The 25,682-nt window shown below is 40.1% G+C and overlaps 3 protein-coding genes across 3 annotated transcripts; 1 reads left to right on the forward strand and 2 right to left on the reverse strand.

Moving 5' to 3' along the window:
• Positions 1 to 342: 342 nt before the first annotated feature.
• LOC119728397 (cytochrome c oxidase assembly factor 6 homolog) lies at positions 343 to 2,266 on the reverse strand. The gene is made up of 2 exons (XM_038200620.1): positions 2,082 to 2,266; positions 343 to 1,331 (listed from the first exon to the last, which is right to left on the reverse strand). Exons 1-2 carry the CDS (start codon positions 2,235 to 2,237, stop codon positions 1,236 to 1,238), a joined length of 252 nt encoding a protein of 83 aa, XP_038056548.1. The 5' UTR covers positions 2,238 to 2,266; the 3' UTR covers positions 343 to 1,235.
• An 899-nt stretch (positions 2,267 to 3,165) lies between these two features.
• Positions 3,166 to 13,848, forward strand: LOC119728395. The gene is made up of 4 exons (XM_038200619.1): positions 3,166 to 4,738; positions 5,883 to 6,006; positions 8,541 to 8,596; positions 11,256 to 13,848. Exons 1-4 carry the CDS (start codon positions 3,551 to 3,553, stop codon positions 11,391 to 11,393), a joined length of 1,506 nt encoding a protein of 501 aa, XP_038056547.1. The 5' UTR covers positions 3,166 to 3,550; the 3' UTR covers positions 11,394 to 13,848.
• An 8,387-nt stretch (positions 13,849 to 22,235) lies between these two features.
• On the reverse strand, positions 22,236 to 24,970 carry LOC119729382 (dynein light chain LC6, flagellar outer arm-like). The gene is made up of 2 exons (XM_038202004.1): positions 24,868 to 24,970; positions 22,236 to 22,667 (listed from the first exon to the last, which is right to left on the reverse strand). The coding sequence occupies exon 2, from the start codon at positions 22,658 to 22,660 to the stop codon at positions 22,367 to 22,369; it is 294 nt and encodes a 97-aa protein (XP_038057932.1). The 5' UTR covers positions 22,661 to 22,667; positions 24,868 to 24,970; the 3' UTR covers positions 22,236 to 22,366.
• Positions 24,971 to 25,682: the final 712 nt, after the last annotated feature.

Here is a 25,682-nt window from a genome sequence, read left to right on the forward strand (position 1 = left end):
AAAAATAATAATAATCGGTCTCCGGTCAGACCGAAGTTCCGGAATTGATGCGGCGACGCGGTTTTTTGTTGTTTTTTTAAGCTTGAATTGTACAGACAAGGTGGGTACTTTGCTTTTTTGTGCCCTCATTATACATTGGTGTTGTCTCCATAATTTGCCTTGGTGCCCTTTATCATTTGCCTTGGTGCAATTTCCCCATTCCTTGGTGCTCCTTGGTACAAAAATTTGAGGAGGTGCGGCAATAGAGGGCGCTGTTGTAGCTTCCGTGTTAATTTGAAGAAAGAAAAAAAGGTTGACGCGCATGGTTAAAATCGACGCGCGCGCTGACCAGAGACCGGAGTATTTTTTTTTTTTTGGCCTTGTAGTTTTGCCAGGACCAACTTATTTACTGTCAAAAGCATCATTTAAATCTGATATATATACATTTACATGTAAACCACGGTTTAGACTTATAGTGTAACGGAGTATAATATTCATGTTCAGGGGCCATATAGATCTTACGCCTACGGGCGTCTTAAGGAGGGCGGCAGTGCCGATCTGATAATCATGAATACAAATTAGGTTCATTTATTGTTACAGAATTAGAATATCAAAGAACACCTTCTAAGATGGATGCTGGGCATAAAGTCTATTTGCAGTCGACTATGGTACACTTCATTAGATTGCCTATAGCCTCTAGTGTTTTTGATGATCAAGTTCAAGGTCGTAATAATCACCAATGCTTTGCACCAATTTTCCTTAATGGACATAATATTCAAAACCATAATTTTTCAACATTATCTGTATCGACTGTAGTGTAAAACATACATCATAAATTGGACAGGGTTCAGAAATTATCACAAGTTGCATACTTCAGTATAAAAGTGAAGTCCATGTTCCATGATAATGCCAGAGCATTACTATCATTTGAAATGGAGTTTTAAAAATATTACAATACACTCATACTTTAAATTACCCTTTTCCAAAAAAGGGACAGAATTTGTGTTTGAGAATGACGTCAAGTTGTTTTTCTAAGGGAATGCAGTCCTGATGTGTGACAGCAGTATCCTCTGTATTATCTTGTTTGTTTTCAATGATTCAGGCTCTTTGCATCACATCCGGTCCAAATTGAACAAACACTCATCATAAGCACTGTTCTGATGTTACAATCCACGACTGCGAGTCTGCAAGTTTGCTCTGACACCTGCAGTTCAAGCACAGGATGTATCCATCGGCGTTTGGTTACCAACTGTGGGTTATGTCTTTTCCTCATCTTCTGTGGGAATAAACCCTTTCTCCTGAACCTCATCTTTGTACTTCAAAAAGTCTCTTCTCCGGATGAAATATTTGACCTGAAAGAATAACAAATAATACCAGAGATGAAACGGTACATGTTGTTTGATCACAGTCATCTGAATATTTGAAGAAGTAAAAACAGCAAAACGTACATATTTCAAATTAGGTTTTTAATAATTTGATGTAAATAAGATGATTACTAATTTATGCAAGAATACACCCTTTCATTTCAGTCTGGCTCCGCCTACTTTTTTGAGACATGCTCACAGAACTTTTTTTTCTCCTTTCTGTGTTTTATTGATGAGCACGTATACTCACAGAACTTGGATTGCCTTTTCTGTGCACATTAATTCATTTCAAATATACTACATGTAAACATGATATCGAATTTTGGTAAATTTTATTGAAATCAGTAGCTACAAGTCCTGATGAAATTTAACAAATCTCGCCAAAACGGATTTGGTCGAAGTTTAGCTTTAAAACAATTTGACTGTGTTACTCATTTGAAATACCTCCAGTTCTGAATCAATCTACTTTTTCCTACTTCAGAAAAAAAAACTCATAACACCCTGCGGCTGCCTTATCTTCATTTCCCTTAAGAGGACTGAGCTTGCTATTCATTTTTCTTAGACCAAGAATGGAATTTGATTCTGCTCCCTGACTGATCCTGGCAGGTGCGGTCACACCACTGTGGCGGTAAAGGGTGCTATCATGGTATATTCAAGATATTGCCATTTATTTGAAATGGACTACATACCCACGAAACACCCCCCCCCCTCCAAATCCGGCTGGTTCCACCCACTCACCCAAGTCTTAGAGCAGTGCTCGTCAAAGCCCTGTCTCTTCTGTGCACATTTCGTCTCGTCTCCACTGTTATTGTTTAGGCACTTGAAGTAGTCATCCCTGGCTGCCCAACACAACTTGCGACTCTCAGCATTTGGAAATGAAGGTTTGTCCGTCATCCTTTCTTTACACAAGGTGTTGCAAATCTCTGTGTAAGAAAATCAAACACAACTCTAGATGTTTAACCGAAACCTTGGGCCATAGCATTGGTATTACCATTTGATGTATATTTCATAACATATAGGGTCTCATATTATATAAAAAATAAAAATCGTTCACTCAGTGAACGGTTCACATGTAATTGAGTAAAATCTGTGGTTCTCAAAATGGAATATTATTAATGATAAATGAAGGAAAAAATGCTGTTCTCATATTTATTAGTTTCATTAGTATTTATAAAATTAACAGTGACGTTTTTTAAATGTACAATGACCACTAATAAAATTAAAAGAGTTCCTTCCTCCGCGAGTAAACTACATCATTTACATGTAACTTGAAGTTATATTAAACGAAGTGGCTATCGTTACGGCACTCGTTGTTTAGCGCCCTCTACGATATTTTTTTGGTACGCACGCAGGTATATAATTATTTGTTTCCACACGTTTTATCGAGCAGTGCGCCAGCTCAGCCGATAGAGGGTAGGATTTTGCACCGCGAGGTTGCGGGTTCGGATCTCAGTTTTGCACTCGAATTTTTTTCCTTTTCTAACCTGAGGCTTTGGAGGATTTTTTTAAAAGGGAAATAAAGTCCGAATTTCATAAAGTTCAAATTCACTTTTTTCCTTCTAATTTTATATTTTCTTGTCATGTTTTTTTATAAAAGTTGCCAGGTTGCAGTCTACCGTAACGATAGAAAATGGGAAATGCGTTACGGCTGCCGTAACAATAGCCACTGCGTATATTAAACTCTCCAACACTTGCTTGCATGACTTGTTTAAGTTGTCTACGTTTGCACAAACTTTCATCATCACTAAAAAAATTCTAACTTAGTCGGAGGAGCAGGGTTAGTTAAAGGTGACTGCTCGATTGTGTTAGTATTTTTTCTTACCGATTGCCTAGTTTGTTTGGCACTAACTTTACACTTCCAGAAGCACTGCAGTTTAGTTGCAAACAACAAGTAAAGACAGCTGACTTGGTTAAGTTTACAAAAACAAACAGAACACAAGGAACTTAACCCGGAAGTTAAAGCTTTCGCATGGCTTGCTGGGATATTATCAGTGACATGCGCGTACAGAAAAATGGTAGCCAGCACTGCTGATGCTGGTTGATGTCGGAACAACTTAACTAACATTCGTGCATGCTAAGAATTTCCTCTAAGGGTCGCCCAAGGCAGATACCCAAACGTAGTTTGGAAAGAAGCTGCACCTATGTGGAAATGCAGTAAAACGGGACGTCGAAATTGAGGTCAGCGTTGGCAAGCAATCGCCGCAAATATGTCTGGGTCTGGAGGCGTAGATTTAGCAACGGCAACAACGACTAGCAATCCGTCGGCTGATCCCAGTCGTGGGGTTAGCGTGTGCGCTGTGAAGACGCCGCGCGAACCGGCAGGGAAACTGAACGTGATAAACGGCCCTGATGCTGGAAGTACGGAAGAAGACAACCATTCTAGTACAGGGGACGGGAAAAGTGGGGGGAATTTCATTTGCCAAGTTGGAGGAGGTAGCCTAAGTAAGATTAATCAACATATAAATCATGACAACACAGAAAGTCATGATCATGAATCCATGGTGAATTGTTTGTCGACGAATGAATGCTTGAGTGAAAAAGGACCTGCAACGGTTGGTGCCAAAGGCTGCTCCTGCAGCGACAAAAATACGAACGAAATTTGTCATTTAGGTACCCCTGATGCAAAAATTGTTGATAAAGACACAAAAACAGACACACCGAAAAAAATAATGAAGCGAAAGACGAACATGGCCAAAGGGGCAGAAGCTGCTTCCGACCATGGAATGACAAATGGTTGTTGTGATTGCCATGTGGATGAAGCATTGCTGAAAACTGATGAACACGTTGTTGGTAGCCCTTGTACAAAGGCCGTAAAATCAGAGACACTTGAGAATCCTAACGTCCCGTGCCATTCTGGAGAAAACTCGGGAAACGTGACCTGCAATTGTGATGAGAAAATGAGTGAACCTTTAACTGATCTGACAAAAATGGTTGAGAATATTTGCCTGGAAAGTGATGATGCCCAAAAGATGGACTTTTCGTCATCAACGGAGAAAAGCAAGTCGGAGGCATCAGCCTGTTCTGAGCAGGGAGCAGCGTGTGCTGATTTACTTGCAGGGATGGAGCAGTCCTTTGGCGTCATCGGACCAGCAGTGGCTGGTGATCTCGACGATGCAGAATTAGAGGAGCTTCCAGCCTCCCTCTCTGACTTTGTTCTCGGTTGCCATAACAACCAGTACACAGTGCCTCCCTGTCCGCCCAACGACAGCGATATCAACACGATACACATTCAGACTGAGACAGGTCCTGATGATCACCCAGTCACCCTTATGCCGTACAAGTCGGAAGTCCAGATGCCAGACATAATGAGGCTCATCACAAAAGATTTGTCTGAGCCGTACTCAATTTACACATATCGTTACTTTATTCATAACTGGCCTCAACTTTGTTTTTTGGTGAGTATAATAGTACAACCAAAAGTATTTTACTAGGTCGCCTTCCAATAAGTACACCTACTTTCACAGTAATATGTGCCATCTTGTTCACAGGGCAAGAGACACGCATTGCTGAGCAGGCACAGCAATCGAAAACTTTTGTGCTTCCAAGTTATCATGTGTTTATTCCAATATGCACTTACGTCTAGCAACATGTGGTTTTTTTTGCCCCATTAATGAACAAACATCCTTTTTGTCATTTCTTCATTATATTTTTCTGAATTCTTTTTAAGAGGAGTGTAATAAGTTATTGCACCTACATAGCAACTGTTGGGTTCTTCCTTGAACACATTTCAACATGTCTATGTCTAAATGAACTATTGAATCATTTGTAAAACGAAAACAAAAATGAGACTTGCATATATTTTCGAAATTTAATTGCTATTTTGAAATTACATGTAGCAACTCATAGCTATTTTAAAAACAGTGGATTGTTAATGACCAAAATAATTCATGCCATTTTCAACTTAAACGTCAAACAAAAATATATACATAAGTCCCCTATAAAACAAAATTTAAAAATAAATACATACATGTCCATAATGCAATCATTGTTCATTAACATAGAGTAAATATACATACCAAGTAATGTCTTCAATACTGAGTTTTTTATAAAGAGGAAATTTGCATATTTTTTTTTTTGGACAGCATGGCTGATTTCGGTGTTTAGTTTCAACTGTCAATTTAGAGAAATTTTCATGAACTTCATTAAAATTTGATAACATTTTTAAATAAAGTGATATGAAAATACAGAATCCAGTTCAAACCTGTCACGAAAGATATGGAACAAAAAATAAAATCCCAGATTATTGACAATGATGTATCGGTAACTTCACGATTTTTCTTTGATTTTACTTCTTGAGCCAAAACATATTGCTGCCTCATTTTCTGTACATATCCTGTTTTTGTAAGGACAGAAATGATGGAGAAGCCTGAATAGGGGAATTTGTTTCCTGTTTTTTTTTTCTTTTTTTGCTGACACTTCTAGAATGATTAATTCAAATGTCAGCCAGTCATCCTTCACTGAATTATAGTAATTCACTCTTTCAAGATACATTTTTTTTCCATTTCACCCCCTATCCACCCCCCCCCCCCCCTTTCCCAGGCAATGCACCAAGACAAGTGCGTAGGGGCGATAGTGTGCAAGCTGGATGTCCACAAGAAGATGGCGCGACGTGGCTACATAGCCATGCTGGCGGTGGATGAACACTACAGGAAGCTTCAAATTGGTGAGAGTTCTTGCCGGGCCAATTGGATCCCTCAACAGTGTCTGGTGTGATCCGGGGTTCAAGTCAGAGCAAATCATGACCCTCCATGGGTCAGAGGTCAGAGGGGACCAAGCCCGGATGGATCATTCTATAAATTGAGGGTCCAAAGTGTTGACATTTTTCCTGTCCTTGTTACCTTGATACTTTTTAATTTGCCATTCAAGTATCATTTAGAGTGACTTCAAATTTTTTTTTAATTTGCTGGGTAGGTAGTCTGCTATGTTCATAATTACGCTTGGAAAATGACTGCATTAGGCCAAAAAAAAAAGTCTCCGTTTTCTGGTATGGAGCTTGCCCAAAAAGTGGTGCGGCGACACGGCTTTTTTTTTTTTTTACCTGATTTTTTTGCTTCAAATGTCGGCTGTTGACTACAAATGGTGCCCGACTAAACTTAGTGCAAAAATATGGGAGTCCAGAGAGGCCACATAAAGCTTATTCTCAACCATAACCCAATCTAACATTGTGCAGCAGCAGGATTCCAGTCAAACCAGTGAGTTTGGCGGTTTTGAGACATCATCTTTCATTGAAAAAAAAACTTTATCATTTTGCCGACGCGCATGGCTACGGCGACGCGCGCACATACCAGAAACCGGAGACTTTTTTTTTTGGCCTTAGGGAGTGCATCAGAATTATAGAACCGAAGGGACAGGAAAAAGTGGACCATAAATTTATAGAACGACCCAGATATGTGACGCGTTCTGTCAAAAACAGACACTTCGTGGCAGAGTTGAAATGGAGACATGACAACAAGAACTATAAGGCCGAGTAAAAAATAATAAGCAGTTCTCATCCGGCATATTTGAAAAAAAATCAAGGAGGCGGTCCCTTTTCGGTCCCAAGATGGCAGATTTTCCAAGATGGCGGACGGGTTCTTCGATTTTCTCAAAAATTTTGCTGATACAAAATTGTGTCCAAAGGAGCCATTACCCTCTTGCAAATGTATGAATTTTAAAAGAATTTTAAAAATTGAATTAAAAAGTAGGCGGCATGGAAAAAAAGAAAGCAGGTGGCGACAAGAAACTGATTTATTTTTTTACTCAGCCTAAACTTGCAGACTAGGCAAGCCTAGTATAGTTGGTCCCAGTCCAGTCTTAAAGGGAATGTACATCATTGGCTTAATGCTTTAATTTTCAGAAATGAACTATTTGAGGGGTTAGTATAATAGATCAAATTATTGTTACACTGCCATGTTTGAAGTTTTGTTTTCGAAAATGCTGGAAAACCAAGAAAAACAAAAATGTTCAAGTAGTCTGGTTCCCTGACTCCACTGAAGATGAAATGGATCAATTTACAGATGCCGGAAAATTGTACGCTAAGGGAACCAGTCCAGCTGACCTGCACCCATTCATGAACATAAAACCAATAAGCAAACAAAATTGGACTGAAAAAATTGTAAATTTGGAGCAGTAGTGAAAAATAGTTAGGTTTATCCTACGGTGGTCGGCCGACCACCGTTGGAAATGTAAACAAAAATACAATTTTCTTGAAAATGACTTCACACCAGGTGCCATAATTTTACAGGATGCTTTAGACTGTCATTTACCAACATCCTGTAAGGTATTTCGTAAAAACTTGGTCATTTTATTTTTCGATGTTTGCAAATGTTGTATTTTCCCTTTAAGTCAGAATGTACACAATTCTATTCAACTGATTCAGAGTAGCTATTCACTGGAAGTATTGTCATGCAAGTTGTCTGTACAGTGGGCAAGAGTTAGCATATGACATTATGGGTTAATCCTATACAATAGCACTGCCCGGCTCACTTCGCCAGCCTACAAGCAGTCTGGTTCACATGTGACAAGTGACTCGCCGAGTCAGTCCTTGAGTCAACATGGAATGATTCAGTTTCTGAGAGATGAAGATTTTTGCGTGACGCCTGTAAGCTGAGACCCAAAAAAACGGACACAGTTGCCCAAGCTAGACATGCAGGTTTTTGGGGGGTCGGTTTCCTTGAATTTTTGTCGAGGCCGGGTCGGGTCAGATTCGGGGAGTTCAGATCGGTTTCGATTCACATTCAGTATACATGTATATATCTATAATGTTTCGGGTCAGTTTGGCCTGGTCAACCCGACCCAATGCACAACATTAGTTGCAATCGATTTCCATTCTGCATAATCTGTTTAAGGGCTCGTGTGTTTTTTTCACACTCTACATCTATGTGATTTCTCCCCATTCATGGACTGTTTTGCCCAACTCAACCAAGAATTCCGTTACAGTTGTATTCAAAACTGATATTTGGTTCATTTGAAGGTAATTTCATATCTTCATCTCAAAATATCAATTTCACTCTAAATGATCTCAGCTTTGTTTCTGATCACTGTCTGTCTATCGGCCTTCTAAGTTTAACTGGAAATACACTAAGCGCTAAACAAAGCACACTTCAGTGACATCACGGTCATTTACACGGGCCACTCTTCTGTCAAACTTTGTATGAGAACTAAATCAATGAGGATCGCTTTAATTTGTTTTGGGGTGTTTTTTTTTTTTTAATACAGGCTCAAGTCTGGTGAAGAAAGCCATCCGTGCCATGGTCAGGGGAGAGTGTGATGAGGTAAACAATACACTCTAGATTGTTACAAGATTGGTGTAAAACCAATGGTTCACAAGTGCTGTTATAACCTAAGTGCTTTAAATGTAGAGTAGATCATTTTTTGTTTGTGCATTTGTTTCGTTTGAAGCAACAAAAGTGCTCAAAATCTAAAGACGGGTGCTTAACAACTAACCTGATGAAGTTTTAGCTCTGTGAATGCTGTGTATTTTTAGAAAAAAAATATTCGAAGATCTCGATTTCAATTCAAAAGTTGCTGAGTCATATTTTGAATTGTGCCTGAAATCCCATCCGGAACACATTCTCATTCAACCGATCTACATGATGTCGTGAACTGAACCGACGAATAATAGCAACTACGCGCATATGCGTTGTGTCAACACTTGTGTGCACCCATTCGCGGATTTGCCCAATTACAAACCAACTACTAATGGAAATTCCCCAAAATTGAATGCCTCACATGACTCATCTTTGGAAATGACCTTCTTTTGTTGTTTTCTTCAAAGTGACAGCATGTCAGAAGGAACAATTTCACAGGGAGTTTAATGCCATTAATATCTTTAAACCAAATAAGCTTTGCAACAACAATTTGGTCAGTACTTTTTGGATAGCTGCAAATGATGTACTCTACCTTTAAACTGTCAAATGAACATTCATGTCAGTTTACAAGCGTACAGCTTTGCGCTTGCCAGTGCCAACAACAATTCTCTTGAGTGTTCTCTAGAGAATAGCCTTGAAGAAATGTCGGGCAGCACGTGTACTCTGTCCTCATTTTTTTAATGCAATTTTTTTTTTTGGCCTGACCTAAGATCAAGTGTTGGCATCAAGTATTGAAGAGGAAATGCCTGATTTCCTTGTAGGTGGAAGCCAGATTATCAGGGATCTGTTAAAGCATGTCTCAATGTTCCTACATAGTACATTCACTTGTTAGAATATTATCAGACTCTGGTGATGGAAAGACATGGAACATTGACTTCTTGAATGAAACTCTTACAAGTAGGCTCTATACAGGGTCGGATTAAAAAAAAACGAAACCAAGATATTATTGCTAATTGGAACAGAAGTAGGGCACATGTGAATCAAAGGGAGATATCTTCTGTAAGGGTTGAATATCCTCTTTAAAATGACACCCTGATCATGTCCTTACATTCACGGTTGACTGAGCACTTAACCAATTTTATGAAAGGATCTATTTAGAGAGTTGCGCCACTTTTCATGATGAAATCTCTTTTTTCCCCCCACCAGCCTTGATTGGCAACGATAGCCTTTTAACTCTGTGACCAATGACACCACAAAAACCACAATTGAAAAGTGGCGCAATTCTCTATATAGACCTTTTCATAAAATTGGTCACTGCTCAGTCAACCGTGAATGTAATGACATGATCAGGGTGTCATTTTAAAGAGGAGATTCAACCCTAACAGAAGATATCTCCCTTTGATTCACATGTGCCCTACTTCTGTTCCAATTAGCAATAATATCTCAGTTTCGGGGTTTTTTTATCCAACCCGTATATGGACCAACTTGCCAGTTTTTTGATGATTTAATAATGTGGTATTTAGAATATGGTGCGTATACATGAATAGCGATTCAAAACCAATGTCTGAAAGCGCTACACAATTAGGCCTATTACACCTGTTCATCAGGCCATAAGACCTGTTTTCCGGAGAAGTTGGAGATCAGAACCGTCTGATCTGAGTGGTCTCTACCTTCACAGGTACCTACATTGTATTTATGTTCCTGGGTGCAGAAAGGCAATTGTAGTAAAGTGTCTTGCCCAAGAACACACACACCATGCTTCCCCTGTCGGGATTCGAACCCATGTACATTACGCACTGTCACTCATGAGTCAGACACTGTAAACATTTATCATTTTGTCTGAACAAAAATGAAAAAAGGAAATTATGAGCACTGTATGCCCTTTCCTATGTCTTATGATTCACAAGTTTACTCGGATCGGACTCAAATCCCATTATCTTCTGCCTACTTGGGCAGAAATCATGACAAAAAAATTCCTGAGATTTTCGGGGGAGGATAGCCAATTTGAATCATATGGACCAGCGCGTACCGCAATCAGTGACAATACTCAGTCAGATTTTTCACTGTCACATTTTTCACATTTTTCATTGTAAGTTATGAAGGAATTTGACACTCGGTATTGGACAGCTCAAAATTTATTGGTCCATTACATTTTCTTGGAGGGTTTTTTAATGTTAAATTGTGCCTGTTTTACTTGCCTGATATACATGGAGCTGTACAGACACTTATCAGACGGAGGAAAATGGAAACAGAAGTTCTAAGATCTTTTTTTTTACCCAGGGAGGGGGAGGGGCATTTAAGAACAGAGCATATAATTTCAAACCTTGTGTCCTATTTTCTGGTTTTTATCTTTCATTTGTCATAATTTTTTTCGATAGTCCAAAAATTTAAGCAGAAAAATTAAAGTAAAAATTGAAAATTAAAGAAGGATTGGAGCCTGTGCAATTTCAAGAATGCCGTAAGAGGCCTATTTTAAGTAAGCTGTCTATGTAACCCTGTAGCATTTTCAGTGCCGGTTACATGCATGTGTGATTTTGAAGTTTGAGAACTGGAAAATCCTATACTTATGATCCCTTCTTGATCATTTCTAATGATTTCATTCCAATGTCTTCCCGGATTCAAGGTTGTTCTAGAGACAGAGATTACCAACAAGCCGGCTCTAAGACTGTACGAGAACCTCGGCTTTCTACGAGACAAAAGGCTCTTCCGGTATTATCTCAACGGTGTGGATGCTCTACGGCTCAAACTTTGGTTGAGGTAAAAAAAAAAAAAAAAGTGGCGTAAATTGGGTGTATGGGAACATCCATTTCCAGTTTTGTAGTCGAGGAACTTGTGATGGATCACAAGTACATCACAAGTCCGGTCATAAGAATATCACAAGTCATTTCACAAGCCCAGTCACAACTCACAAGTAACACTAAAAACGGAGTGCCTTTGTCACAGATCATTTGAATAGCTTGTGATGTGATTTGGGACTAAATTACCCATGGATTGACTTCTGACAACTTATTACGACTTGTGTTCCATCACAGTACCACAAACACCTTGACTATGTAAACACTTTCCATGTTGGTAACAAATCGCATGTGTTCCCATTGAAATCAAAAATGGTATAGGTGCTTACAGCTGGAACCTTAAATTCTAAAGAAAAACATACATGTAATGCCTCTACCAAGGCAAATATTTAGGCTCTGTTTTTCATTGTATGTTTTCTTTCCATCAGCACCTTTTGCTGAGAGCATAAAGGCCATTTCATAGTCAGTGCGAAAGTGAATGTGAACACAAACTTGTGACATGATGGCAAGTTTTCGCGTTGTGATTTCGCAGAAGTTGAACAGCATTCAACTGCGGCGAATTTCGCGAATGTTTCCTTACATCAAATTCGCTTTCGCGTTAAGCATAAACAGGCCTTCACACTTGTGTCATTTTATTTGGTGTACGAAAATGCTGCTGTTTTGTCTGTTTGTGGAATAAAATCAGTTTCTTCAAGAAAAACGTTGAGCTCTCAAAATGAAAGAAGAGAGGGCTGTGTGACTTCAAACCTTTCTTTTGGCAGAATTTCAAAACAATACTTTGTGGGCATTCTACCTGCCAGCATTCATCAAAACTCGGATAATTATTACAACTAAAGACAAGAGCACTGCAAATGTTTGCTTTGCCTCAGACTTCAAAACCCAGTATGGACTTCCTGCACTTTTAGATCAACTTGAATTTGACCAGGTCATTTTACAAGTGAGGTCATACTTTCGTCCCGAAATCGTATGTCTAAAATTTCTCTGCATAAATTCTGCTTTGTGTGTATGCTGTGAGTTGATGTTTTTATCTGTCCCATTCACGTAAACTTCATAGTGTAATAATGAATGAGTATAAATCTGTTGTATAGTAATAATGACGATGCAAGTATTGATGATGTAAATTGAATAATGAGGACATACAGAGCTCAACGTACATACACGTCATTTTATAAATTTAGGAGCCAAAGTGTGACGCAATTATTTCCTGTGCCTGTTAGTTGTTACTTTGGTATTTTGTAATTTGCCATTCAAGTATCTTTAAGAATGACCTCAAATGATTTTTTATTTGTTGGGTAGGTAGTTTGTTATTCATAATCACTTTTGGAGGATGACTGCATTAAGGAGTGCGTCAGAATTATAGAAAGTCAGATGTAAAAGGTACAGGAAAAAGTGAACCCCAAATTTATAGAATGACCCATATTCTTTCCTGCTTTGGGCCCTGTAATCCTTCCTTCAAATTTGTTCACTTCACTTAAGCATTTCAGCCATTCAAATTGGTATTAACTAGTTGAGTTTGTCAAATGGTTTGGTCTTTGATGTGCATGGGTCCACACAGACATGTTCACACAAGCTTGTTCCGTAACTGTGGGGACTACACACGAGTTGTCCCATGGTACTATGGGGACCGAAGACGCTGTGGGGACAGCCAAAAATCCCCATAACTCAATCCTGATTTCCCTAACAATAAAAACGCTTCCCCATAACGCGGTGACGGCCCGCCCACTCCCTGGTGTACATTACCTACCTCATGCACAGGGTTTATTGTAGCTGTGATGGTTCAAGCTGTTGGGCTGAAAATCGGCCAAAAGTCTTTCAGAACCTAACCACCCCAACCCTTCAAAATCCAACTGCATGTTTTTGTTGGAATCTGTTGGAGTGAGTACTGCACTAGTAAACTGATCATGCTTTGAATGGGGTAAGGCACACCACCAATAATCAGAGTCCAACAGTTTAGGTGTTGAGTTTAACATATGGTATTGGATTTTGCATGAGTGAGGAAGGCTCCTAGTAAATCACTCAAGGGGTTTAGTGATGTACCTCACAGAGGCCAATATTGTTTTAAGTGTTTCCTTATTGTTTTGCCTCCTTGAATGGAGTTGAAATACCACACCGTAATCTGTAGTGATTATTAGAGAGCCAAAACAAAAGACAAGAGTTCAATAGGAAATATCTAAAAGATTGCGTCCCATTCTTAGGACATGTGGGCCCAATACAATGTTGTTGGATAGTGTGCTTTTTAATTGTGTACCTGGGATTGTTAAAATCATATCTTCAAAATAAGTAGAAAAATAAATGACAAAGTTGAAAATTCTTCACGTAATAAAATCAAATGAATTCACATTCTCTTCTACAGCAAAAGAAAAAAAGTTTTAAAGGCAAAAAAAAAAATCACAATTAAACTTACGCACATACATATATTTCCAAAAAGAACTTACTGCATTCAGTTATATTTTAAACAAAAAATTCCCAGATGAAGTGTCTTTTTATCAACTTTATTCAGTATAATGGCGGGACATTAGCTCTGGTATTTTTGGAATTTTCAAAGTAATTCATTTTGGAGCCAAAGTCTATACAGCTGCTATCTTCAAGCAAGTCTGTGTGTATTGTAATTTGCTGTGTACATGTACATACTTGCTATGGTTCAGCTCCTTGAACAAACTGTCCTGGTGCTAAAGTCAAAAAAATTCTAAAGAAAGTTTAGAAAGTACAAGAAAGCCAATCAGTCTCAAGCAGAAATCTTACTAAAAAAAATTAAAAATTGTGTTAAAATTTGGTATACATGAAGGAATTTCATTAAAATGGTGAAGCAGAATTGCTCTGCAGAGTTTTGAGGTTAATTTGAGCAAATATAACTTCAACCCATTGTTGAATCATAAATAGCCAACTTATATTTTACACAACACTGTTTTGGCAGTGGTTTTATTTGTGAAAGTTTTATTCATGGGCCTACATGTGCACAATTATTTTCATATATTACTAGGCCTTCGAGAACTAGGCCTTCAAGAACTGGGGTTTAATTGTTGTGTATGCAACAGCTTGGGAAATTATTCCCATTCGAAAAGGGGAACCCCCATTGTAATTCCTATTGATTTTCCATATACCTTCCTCGTGTAAATCACGTGTATATGAATGTTGTGGTCGATTGCATGCCCCTTGATCTCCTTTAGTAATCTCCATTAGGCCAAAAAAAAAAATATTCGGTCTCTGGTCAGACCAAAGTTCCGGAATTGACGCGGCCACGCGGCTTTTTTTTTTTTTTTTTTTCCTTTTTTTTTTTTTTCTTCAGCTTGGATTGTACAGACAAGATGGGTACTATTTTGCTTTTTTGGTGTCCTCATGTACATTGGTGGCCTCCATAATTTGCCTTGGTGCTTTCGATCATTTGCCTTGGTGCAGTTTCCCATTCCTTGGTGCTCTTTGGTAAAAAAAAAATTGAGGAGGTGCAGAAATAGAGGGCGCTGTTGGAGCTACCGCGGAACATTTTGGAAAAAAAAAAGATTGACGCGCATGCTTAAAATCGACGCGCGCGCTGACCAGAGACCGACTTATTTTTTTTTTTGGCCTTACTAATGGGGATCAATGGGTGTGCCAGTGTCTACCACAGTTCTAAACACCGCCCTCTGCTGGTCGTTTTCTGTGAAAACTGAATCCGTGTTTTTCAATATACCGTTAGGTTGCTGCGGTTACTGCGGTATATTTATATTTAGATAAATCAAGACATAAATTTATCAAATTGTTAACAGATTAATCTACAAAAAACGATGTAAATTATTTGTTTCATCATTATACCATTAATTGCATTGAAAATCTGTTTCGTATACAGATGTGATTTTGCCGTAATATTTATTTTGGGAAACAAACAATGTGTTTGTCTCGATATTGGCAATGTACAAGTATTACTATGATTGAAATGTAACTAATGTCAAATTACATGTAGCATGATTTTTGTACATAATGTGAAATACCTACATGTACAAGAAGGCCGCTTCCAGTGCTCTGTGATGCTGGGGTCTTGTTTGCTATAAAAAGAAGTAACTTATTACTTGATGTTCACAATTAGAATCGAAATCAATTCTTCTCTGCTGTAAATTGCTCGACACACTTGTGACTGGATTCTTTATCAGATTTTAGCCCTAATTTTCCAATTTTGTCCACACCCGACTTTTATGTTCTGTACATTATTGTTGACTTGTGTACACTGTTGTATTAATAACTGCCGTCGAAATAAACTTGAAATTGCTTGAAACCCTGTAGCTTTTTTACACACAGATGTCACTTTTGTGTCAAAATGTGAAAAAAAATTTGCATGTGTCCAATCTATTAAACGTCTGAATCGGTTTCTTCTGGAGAAAGCTGTCTGAACTCTGAAGGAAAAAATAATGAATATATAATATTGAAGTTGTGTATTTAAAATCGGCCACTGCCTTTCCATTGGACTAATGTTCAGCAAACACAGCCGTGGCAGAGGGTTTAGGCCATCAGCCTCGGTCCAAAATGTTGGCAACCGGTATCAAATGAGGGGAATAATCGTCATAGCGATTTTTGGCAAGGTATACACCTCCGGAGTTGGAAAATATGTGATAGCATTGCAGGGTGGCAGGAGTTTTTGTGTTTATTATATCACCGTGTTTTTTTTCTTCAAAATGTCCATCAAAATGCTTGTTACCACTCTAGGGGCGGTATACCTTGCGCATGCTCACTATAATCATTTGTGCCCTGATTTGATACCGACCAAACCCTCAGGCTGATGGCCTAGTTTTTAATAGAGTATTTTTAGTTGCGGTACGTGCAGTGATTTCACAGATCTTGCTTTAAAATAAAAAACTTTTCTTGCAATTATGTGTGTCCTGTCTTCCAATTTAATTTTTCCTGTGTACATGTACGTTTATATGGACCTATCCCCTCAACGGCAAAAAAAAAGAAGTCGTCGGGAGAGACCATTGGCAGGATCGGGAACTTCGCTCGTCCCCCCCCCCCCCCCCCCCCGCCCTGTTTGCAGGGCGGGGGTTACGAGCGAAAGATCAGAAACGTGTTGTGTCCCTCACGCTGGAGGGCGCAACCCAGTAACAGAGTGACTGTTTTAGCCGATTTGCGGCAAACTTTGACAGAATTTTTTTTTTTTAAACCAGTTTCAGGCAACAACAAAAAAATATTCGTTCTCTGGTCAGGCCAAAGTTCCGGAATTGACGCGGCCACGTGGCTTTTTTTTTTTTTGCTTTTTTTTCTTTTCTTCAAACTTGGATGGTACAGACAAGGTAGGTACTATTTTGCTTTTTTAGTGTCCTCATGTTCATTGGTGTCCTCCATAATTTGCCTTGGTGCTTGCGATCATTTGCCTTGGTGCAATTTCCCATTCTTTGGTGCTCTTTGGTAAAAAAAAATTGAGGAGGTGCGGAAATAGAGGGCGCTGTTGGAGCTACCGGGGAACATTTTTGGGGGGGGGGAAAAGGTCGACGCGCATGATTAAAATCGACGCGCGCGCTGACCGACTTATTTTTTTGTTTGGCCTTAAAAGACAAAATTATAGCTGCGGCTGTTTAAAAGGGTTGAGGCAATAAAATGGGTCCGAAGTAGCATACGCCGGCCAAATCACGATTTGCATTCCCTCAAATTCTTCAGTACTTGAGCATATTGTGGGCCATGCACTTGAGGGTTCGTAAACAGTGAGGATGGAAGCCGTGCACAGGAACGTGAGCTTGTATTTCTGAGCAATTCGCATGAAATTGGGGCTCTAAAAGCGCTCTATTTTGCATTGGAGTGTAGGCGCCGTTTTTCTAAATGGCGATGGGTGATCATATTCGGATGGAAATTTCTCCCAACTTACGATCAGATTATTACCAAAAAAATGAGGAAAAATAGAAAGACGATCAAACTAAGCTTTAATTTTAATGCATGTCTCGAACACCTTATAGAGAGCAAATTGTGATTATTTTCTTGAATTTCTAAAGTGGGGAAATTTATCATTGGATTCTATGGCAATTCATTGCACCTATATGGGCAGTGTTGAAAGCGGACACTCACAGACACTCTTTGGCAGTTGGTGGCGCTCTTCATCATTTCTGCCGACTGACGAGACAAGCTTTTACGACCGGCCAATGTCTCCGGCCCGATTTTTCTTCGCACGTCCACGCCTGGCTCGCTCTTAAAATCTGTAGCTAGCAGTTTGCAATTTGCCACTCTGCAAACACCCCTCTACCGCTGTGCCACTGGCAAAAGGTGGATGAAATTAGCGGCGCACCCAAGGAGGGGGGGGGGTTGACCCCTCCCACTCGTAGAGGTTGTTAAATTTCAACTTCAAAATATTCCCCCTCCGAAAAAAGAACACCCAATTTGTTTGAAAAAAAACCCCAAAAATTGTGAACCCCCCCCCCCCCCCCAAGCTAAATCTGGGGTGCGCTACTGGGTAAAATAGGCGCCAAAGATATCGGGAAAGTAGGAACAAAAATATCCAGCTAGTTTGCAGGCCTTTACACTGTTTGAAAAGTTGGTTTTAAATTGCGCGCTCCAGTTCTGAAATTGCGCACACTATTCAAAACGAATAAGGATCCGAGCATCCCGCTCTTAATTCGAAAATCCAAATTAATTAATTGAACCAAAAAAATCAGCTCATGTCGATGTCAAGCATTAAAAAAAAAAACTTTTTGTTTTTCTGAGGCCAAAAGTTTGGGCGAATTATTTTGGATTCTTTTTAACTTCTACAAAATTTACCAATTGACGTAAAATGAACGGTTACCGTAGTCATATTGATCGAACGAAACTTAATTTTGATAATAATCAATTATTTAATATTCATAGATTCACGACGTATACCTTTGATTCCTTTTTACATACTACCAGAGACCTGCCGGGCAGATGTAAATATCCAACTAAAGCAAAGTTTTTAAAAAAAATAGAGGATTCAAAAAAAATCAAAAAGTTATGTGCTAGCCAAGCTTTCAGGGATCGGTCTGAGCCATAACAATGCCCCAGCCAACCCCTTAGTTCTCTTCTGGGATCTCGGTCTTCCCGGCCAATACACACTTCCTTCCCTGTCCATCCATGTAACCCCGGAGGGCCAGGCGCCATGTAAAAGCAAAGAGCTAAGGGAGGAACAGGGCGGCACCCTAAGCCCTGATCCTCCGAGTGGACCACATGCCCTGAACCTGTACGAAGACGCCAACCTGGAACTCACGGACAGTACCAGCCGCAGAGCTTACCGATTAAGCTAAGGTACCGTTGGTATTTGACGACGGGAAATTAAACATCTTGTGCTAAATGTACTTAGAGTTACGCAACAGTGAACACTATTATTATGCAGGCTTTTTTTAGCTATCGGGTGCGTTCAGGGGCGGGTCCAGGATTTTTTGCGGGGGGGGGGTCCGGGCACCTTAGATATTTATATCCGATTATTGAGGACAGGCGGACCGTGTTATTATTTAATTTGATTAAAAATTATTTATTTTTCGTGTGTGTCTGACCGGTGGGGGGGGGGGGTGTTTCGTCCCCCTCTGGATCCGCGCCTGACTTCTACGATTTGTATTTGGACAGATATACAGATTTTCAACTCCGTCACTACTATTTCAACAGTATCACGCCTTTACAAATAAAACGATAATTTGTTTTTACGGATTGTTTCCTCAAAAATAATGTGAACAGTACGTTCTCATCCTTAATTAGCCCCGCCACGCCCCAGCCTGCTCGGCACGTTACAGTATCCAGAAGGTGGAAATGAACATTTACGAAAAGTATAGGTTTCATATGTGCCATCGATCATACATGCAAGACGATCTTTTCTTTTCCGGTCATAAAAGAAGTGCTTCTACTAAGTAAAGTCTGTCACGAGCCAATGTGGCCCATCAGGCCGGTGTAGCGTGAATATCCGACTCCGTGAAATGTGGACTCATTGGTAGTACTGTGCACGCGTGAGTACGATACTACGCTATTTTTAGGATCGTTTCGGGAGAGTGACCTGTCACGTGCGAGGGATCAACCAATAATAGGGAAATAGAGGTCCGATTTTCATAGGAGTCGGATTTTCATGTGACACCGGCGTTTATCTCCGGTTTCAGTGGCATGAAACGACTGGAAATATTACTTTCCCCTTGGACGGGATGCTAGTCCATCGCAGGTTACTCCCCAGCTAATGCAAGTAAGTACCCATTTATACTCCTGGGTGGAGAGAGGCAAGTGGGATGAAGTGGCTTGCCAAAGGACTCTACATAATGGCCAGCAGCTGGAATCGAACCCTGACCCTCTGATCATGAGTCACGAACCATAACCCTAGGCCACCTTGCCCCACTTTTCACTTCTAAAGACATCAAACTTTTTTAGCGGATAATGTACTTTATCATGCATTAAAATGGACAATCCATGTGTCAATACATGTACTACTGTCATTTATTTACAGATCGAACCAGGTTTTTTTTATTTTTCACAGGTTTAACTTTACAAGACCCATCTTACTTGATATGTGTAAATATCCCATTTAGAAACCAACAAACTTTAGTAAACAAATTCATTACACATTAAAGTATATATATCGAAGGATATATTGACAAAAAGGAAGGTAACAATCTTCCGACCAAAATAGGAAAAGATTAATAATTATTTGTCTAAATTACATAAGGCGTTAAAATATGACATTTACAGCAGGGATCACATTATGCAACAAGCACCAGGCGAATCATTAATTGCTTATATTAAGAAAAGAACAAAAAAAACACGTTGAAAAAAATCCTGAAGTATAAACTGATTTGTTTGGGCGCTAAATTTCGCCACGGTTGCATGCAAAACCTACGTGATAACGTGAAGTGGCGTTACTATTAGGAGGCGGGGTGGTGCGTGATGGGGACACGCCCCCTTGCTCGAGGACAGTTCCCCCCCCCCCCCCCCCCCACCAATTTCTCTCTCAGCATTTGCACGGAAGAGGCAAAAATAAGCTTTTTTTTTCGTTAAAAACCATTGAGTGCCCCTCCTGGAAATAAAGTCCCCTAATTGGCCCTCCCCCCCCCCCCCCCCCCCCCACCCCCCGAAACTTGAACCCAGTTATGCTTCTGGTGTGAATAACAATTTATATTTATACCAAAACGTTCAGTCTGACATGCGTGGGATATTATAATCGCGAAATGGCACCCGACTCAGTCTGACGTTTCACAGTCGCGCCGATCTTAATTATTCCGAAGAAAAGAAAAGTGTTCGCCGTTTGAACTCCATGCGAAAGATCGACTGTTGCAGTCGATCCTCGATCCAAACGACTCCTGGGTCAAAACATTGATAAAAAAATTTAAAAAAATAAAAAAAATAGATCATAAATTTCACCTGTTTGAAACCCAGTTGTATCTGGGTCGACTTCAGTCCCTCTCAATACAGCTCGGCGCGGCTCTGACACGCCTGTCTGAAACGGTTTTTGCTTTTCCAGTTTTTAATCACTTATTTATTGTTCAAAAAAAGGACCAAATGTTTACCTCACTGACCCAGCCATTATAAATTGAATGACATCATTTACACGCTATATTCAAAACCTTGGCATCGTGGAGTTAAAGAAAGACCAGCAAATACAATGAAGTAATAAGTGAGCCATCTAAAAGATGTGTTCCCGTATTTTTTTCGAGTTTCACCTCGAAAACTAGATTTGTTTTCAATGCTATTTTCCCAGCAATATGAAAGTTATTCACTTTTGAGGCATGGAACGAAAAAACAATCCACAAACGTTTAGTTATTGAATTATTTCTTCACAAAAGTCGAATTATTGGCTGCCAGGCAACAATTCGGCTCCATTATAGGGCACATTCATTTTGTGCGCAAAATGAAGCGCCTTTTCAGAGGGTTAATTTTGCAGACGCCCAAAATTGGAATAAAAGAAGTGTTTTTTTAGTTAAAAACAAAACATACAAATTAAACAATCGTTAGGAAAAAATGACGAGCAACTTTAATAAGTAATTTTTCAAACAAAGCACCAACATGTTTACCTCACCGAACCAGCCGCCATTGAAATACATAATTTACACGCTTTTTATACGCTTTGCATAGTGACATTATGAAGAAAAAAAAGACCAGCCAAATGAAGTAATCAGTGAGCCAAGTTCACAGTAACGACGCGAGAGAGTCTGTGTCTTCCAAGTGCATCCTCGTTTCCGTTCCAATAGACCCCTTGCACAGAGCGCCCCCACTGGGGACAGCTTTTGTTACTTGTGACACAGCGGAACAAAGGAACAAAGTCAATGCCCTCAGTGAGATCGCTTTATGCAAGGGCATCATGATGGCGATTTGGTATAGACCTTGCGCGTTGAGGCGGGGTTAAAGGGCAATTGTTTTGTATCGCTATAGGATAGGCATGAGATTGTGCATTGATTAATTGTTTATTAATTAATTGAAATAAAGAATACCCTCTGAGACACCTGCAACGCATAAGGTCTAACCAGCTCGTTAGTGTGACGTCACTTCAGTTTAAACCACGCCCACTGCAAATTAAGCAGCATTGGAACCATTGGAACCGGAAGTTAACGCAACTTGAGTGTTTATCCAATGGGCGCTAGTAATAAGTGTTGCGCGCGCGTGTACGACCCAGATTGGGAGATCCTAATGTCTTTGACTTCTGAGCAAAAGCTTTACAGTGGAACAAAAACTTGTCCTCACTGAGGGCGCTCTATGCAAGGGGTCCAGACTATTGCGATTCCGCACAGGGAGCTAAGGATAACTTCTGCAAGATAGCTTTATTATGTAGGCTATATCATGTTTGGACTCCGGGGATGCATGCTGATGACGTAGCGGCGCATTTCTCAACAAGTCCTGGCTTCTCTTTGCTGCATCCTTGAATGTATAGTCTCCATTTCAAAGCCAATCTGAATTGGTTTGCTGTGGACCCAATTGCACCTGCATTGTGTCCGTCAGTGTTCTAAGATGGCGGATGAGCCTAGCTGCAGCTCAAGACCAGAATCAGATGTTATCCAGAACTTAAAAATTATCCCGATTTGTACAGCAGTATGGCCACCTGTCCCATGTAGAAATAGATGAAGTTCTTGGTCTCGTGCGTGACGTAACTGCCGAAGTTTTTACCCACGATGCAGTGCCAGGTGGTGGTGTACTTCTTGTCGAACTCTTTCTTGATGAAAGCAGCGATGTCTTTCTCTATGTTGAACCTTTCCATGGCCTGTGTAGCGCAGTCCACGGCGTCGGACTGCATGTCGTCAGGCATGTCTGCGTTCTTGATGACGGCCTTCTTCTCGGCCGTGGATTTGGATGAAACTCCGTACATTTTGGGTCTGCATTTGGGAATCAGAAAAACACACATCATTAAAACGTCAGTTTCGTTGCCTTTTTGTTACTTCGTCTAGCTCGGTCGGAATTCAAGTCTATAATGGCGTCGCTACAGAGATAGTACCACACCTCCATTATTTGGTCGTTTTTTGTCGTCGAAATCCTGAGGCTTGTCCTTTCGGTCGGAATTCAAGTCATAACGTTTTGTTGTGAACCCTGTTTGTCTCAAAGGCACTAGAAAGCACTCAGAGAGCGAAATCTCCTCCAAGGCTTAACAATTCCCCGCCATATTGTCAGTACACCCAAAAGAAATACTCGCATAAATGGTGAAGAATCCTTTAAAAAAATCCTGCATCCAGATCCGGATCACTTCCAAAATCTAATCGATTTGTACTTGTACCAAGGACCATCCGTAAAAAAAAAATGTCACGCACTGCCGGCGACCATAATTTTTTGAGTTGTCTTGTTAACAGACCACTTCCAACCAACCAACGCCGATGAAAACATAACCTCCTTGGCGGAGGTAATTACCCGGAACGGACCTACCGTTTCAACGAGAAAATCCTTGCTCATGGGACTTGTACCAATTAACCCTTTGAAATTATTCCGCCTGAAATTATATCATTCTGAAGAAACAATCCTTGAAGTTGACTTAAGAAAATGTGCCCGTGTTATGGGCATATTTTTTACGTGTCTTAGCGCCGGGGTCCGCGCATAAGTCCGACGCCTCATAGGTCCGACGCCTCACAAGTCCGACAAAATGTCATCACCAACCAAATAAAGGCCAAAAAAAAAAGGGTCCGGTTTCTGGTATGGAGCTTTCCCAAAAAGTGGTGCGGCGACGCGGCTTTTTTTTTTTTACCTGATTTTTTTGCTTTAAATGTCGGCTGATGACTGCAAATGGTGCCCGACTAAACTTAGTGCAAATATATGGGAGTCCAGAGAGGCCACATAAAGCTTATTCTCGACCATAACCCAATCTAAAAACACGTTAAAATTGTGCAGCAGCAGGATTCCAGTCAAACCAGTGAGTTTGGCGGTTTTGAGACATCTTTCATTGAAAAAAAAAACTTTTTCATTTTGCCGACGCGCATGGCTACGGCGACGCGTGCGCATACCAGAAACCGGAGACTTTTTTTTTTGGCCTAAGTCCGACGCCTCATAATTCCGAAATTTCGGACTAATGAGGCGTAGGACTTACGATATGGCCCCGCGTTGAGCAACGGAATTCGCGAGACCCCTAAAAATGGTGCAGACGTTTTCTCTGTTTTTTCCCGTGTGCTGTATCCACTGAGCCGAACCTTCAACAAGTCCGCTTTGACCAACAACAAAAAGTTCGCATATTTTATTTTGTGCCCCGTTAACAATAATTATGAAGTTGTACAATCAGTGCCAGTTAAAGAAATACTTCCCGTTTCGGTAGAATGCACAAGTACATGCAATATTAAAAGGCCTGGGCACAGTACTATAGCAGTACTCTGTTGCGCACTGCCCGGAACATGTAGGCCTATATACTGTTGCTTGTATACTACATGTACCATGTAGTATCGATTCACCGATAGCCAATATAAGCTGAAGGATTATGATCAAAATGAAACAAATCAGAGTTGGAAATGACAAAATCGGGACTTTGTAACTTTGGGGGGGGGGTTACTGTTTGAAAAGAAGTGGAAAGTATTTAGTTCATCATTGGTTTCATTACGAAGCCCCTGACATAATGTTAAACTCGTTACATCTAAGTCATGTATTCATTTGCCCAAAAGTAGAAAAACACATGTACGAGACTTAAACTAACAAACACATTATTGAATGCATCAGTTTTAATTCAATGTCCTTGAATTGCTTTCTGTGAACTCGAAACAGTGCAGATAGGAGCATGCAACACCATGCACGCACTTTTGGTTCATGCAGACACAAACGTTCATCTAAAGAATTATCACAAGCTCGAGGTGAGATAAGCCCACGTGCAATGTCGCCATTGTCATGATTGTGTCAGTCAAATCATTTTGTCAATACCAATGCCGAGATTTCTCGTAAACAAGTCGTAATTGATGTGATGCCTTCCACCTTGCTCACCTCAACATACCCGGTATAAAAACAGTTTTATTCAATTATAAGTTTCGTACGATGTGATAAGTAAATACAATGCATCAATATCGAATAGGACGATTCGTGTTTTTAAAGCGCAATTTAGGTTAAACTCACCTTGTATTAACGGCTGATTTCAGAAAATAAAAGTACAGCACCTTTGCAGGAATATAGAACTGTAACTGTAACGAGGGAGATGAGAGGAATGCTGTAACAGCTCAACCGTGAGAAAAGTAATTTGATTGGTTAACAGTTGACAACTCGGTACCTGTTGTTCGGTAACTTGTTTCGGTAGATGTACGTTGAACCCTTTCTGGAATGCACGGTTATTGTTATCGCACACAGGTGCGGGTCCGGCCATTATAACCGTAGGCCTTTACTTTGTTGTACGGCACCATACCAGTGAATATCGGCCTACTTACAAAGCTTTTTTTACCTCCAAGTCACGGAACCAAAACAGACGTGGGCCGACAGTACAACTTAAGCCTACCTAGTGTACCCGAACCCCCGGGATTGTACAAAAACACGTCGGTCGCTATTGTCTAGGGGACATATTTGCTGGTGTGTTATTGGTGGAATTATTAAAAGGTCATCCGGCAGCTTGCCCTTGGCATGGTGAAGTTTATGGTAAAGGCTATATGAAAGTATCGAGGATGAAATTCTTCTTAATTCCCTTTCACTTTTCTTTTTCCCAGCTTTGACAAACGAAATGTGTAGGCTAAATCGTAAGGAGCCCCAAGTGATATTACTTCACAACCGTACATTTCTCTTAAAAAATTATAATAACCAACGAAATGTAAACTTTGTTCGAGATATGCAGGAACAGCTGGTGTATGCCTATTGTTTTTACTCAAAAGTCGAAATTCGGCTTGACAACGATTTATTCACGTCATTAATGTTATAAATAAAGGGCGCCACCTTGAATTCAGGTT

Source organism: Patiria miniata, unplaced genomic scaffold (assembly GCF_015706575.1).
Source record: "Patiria miniata isolate m_02_andy unplaced genomic scaffold, ASM1570657v1 HiC_scaffold_20, whole genome shotgun sequence".
NCBI lineage: Eukaryota > Metazoa > Echinodermata > Asteroidea > Valvatida > Asterinidae > Patiria > Patiria miniata.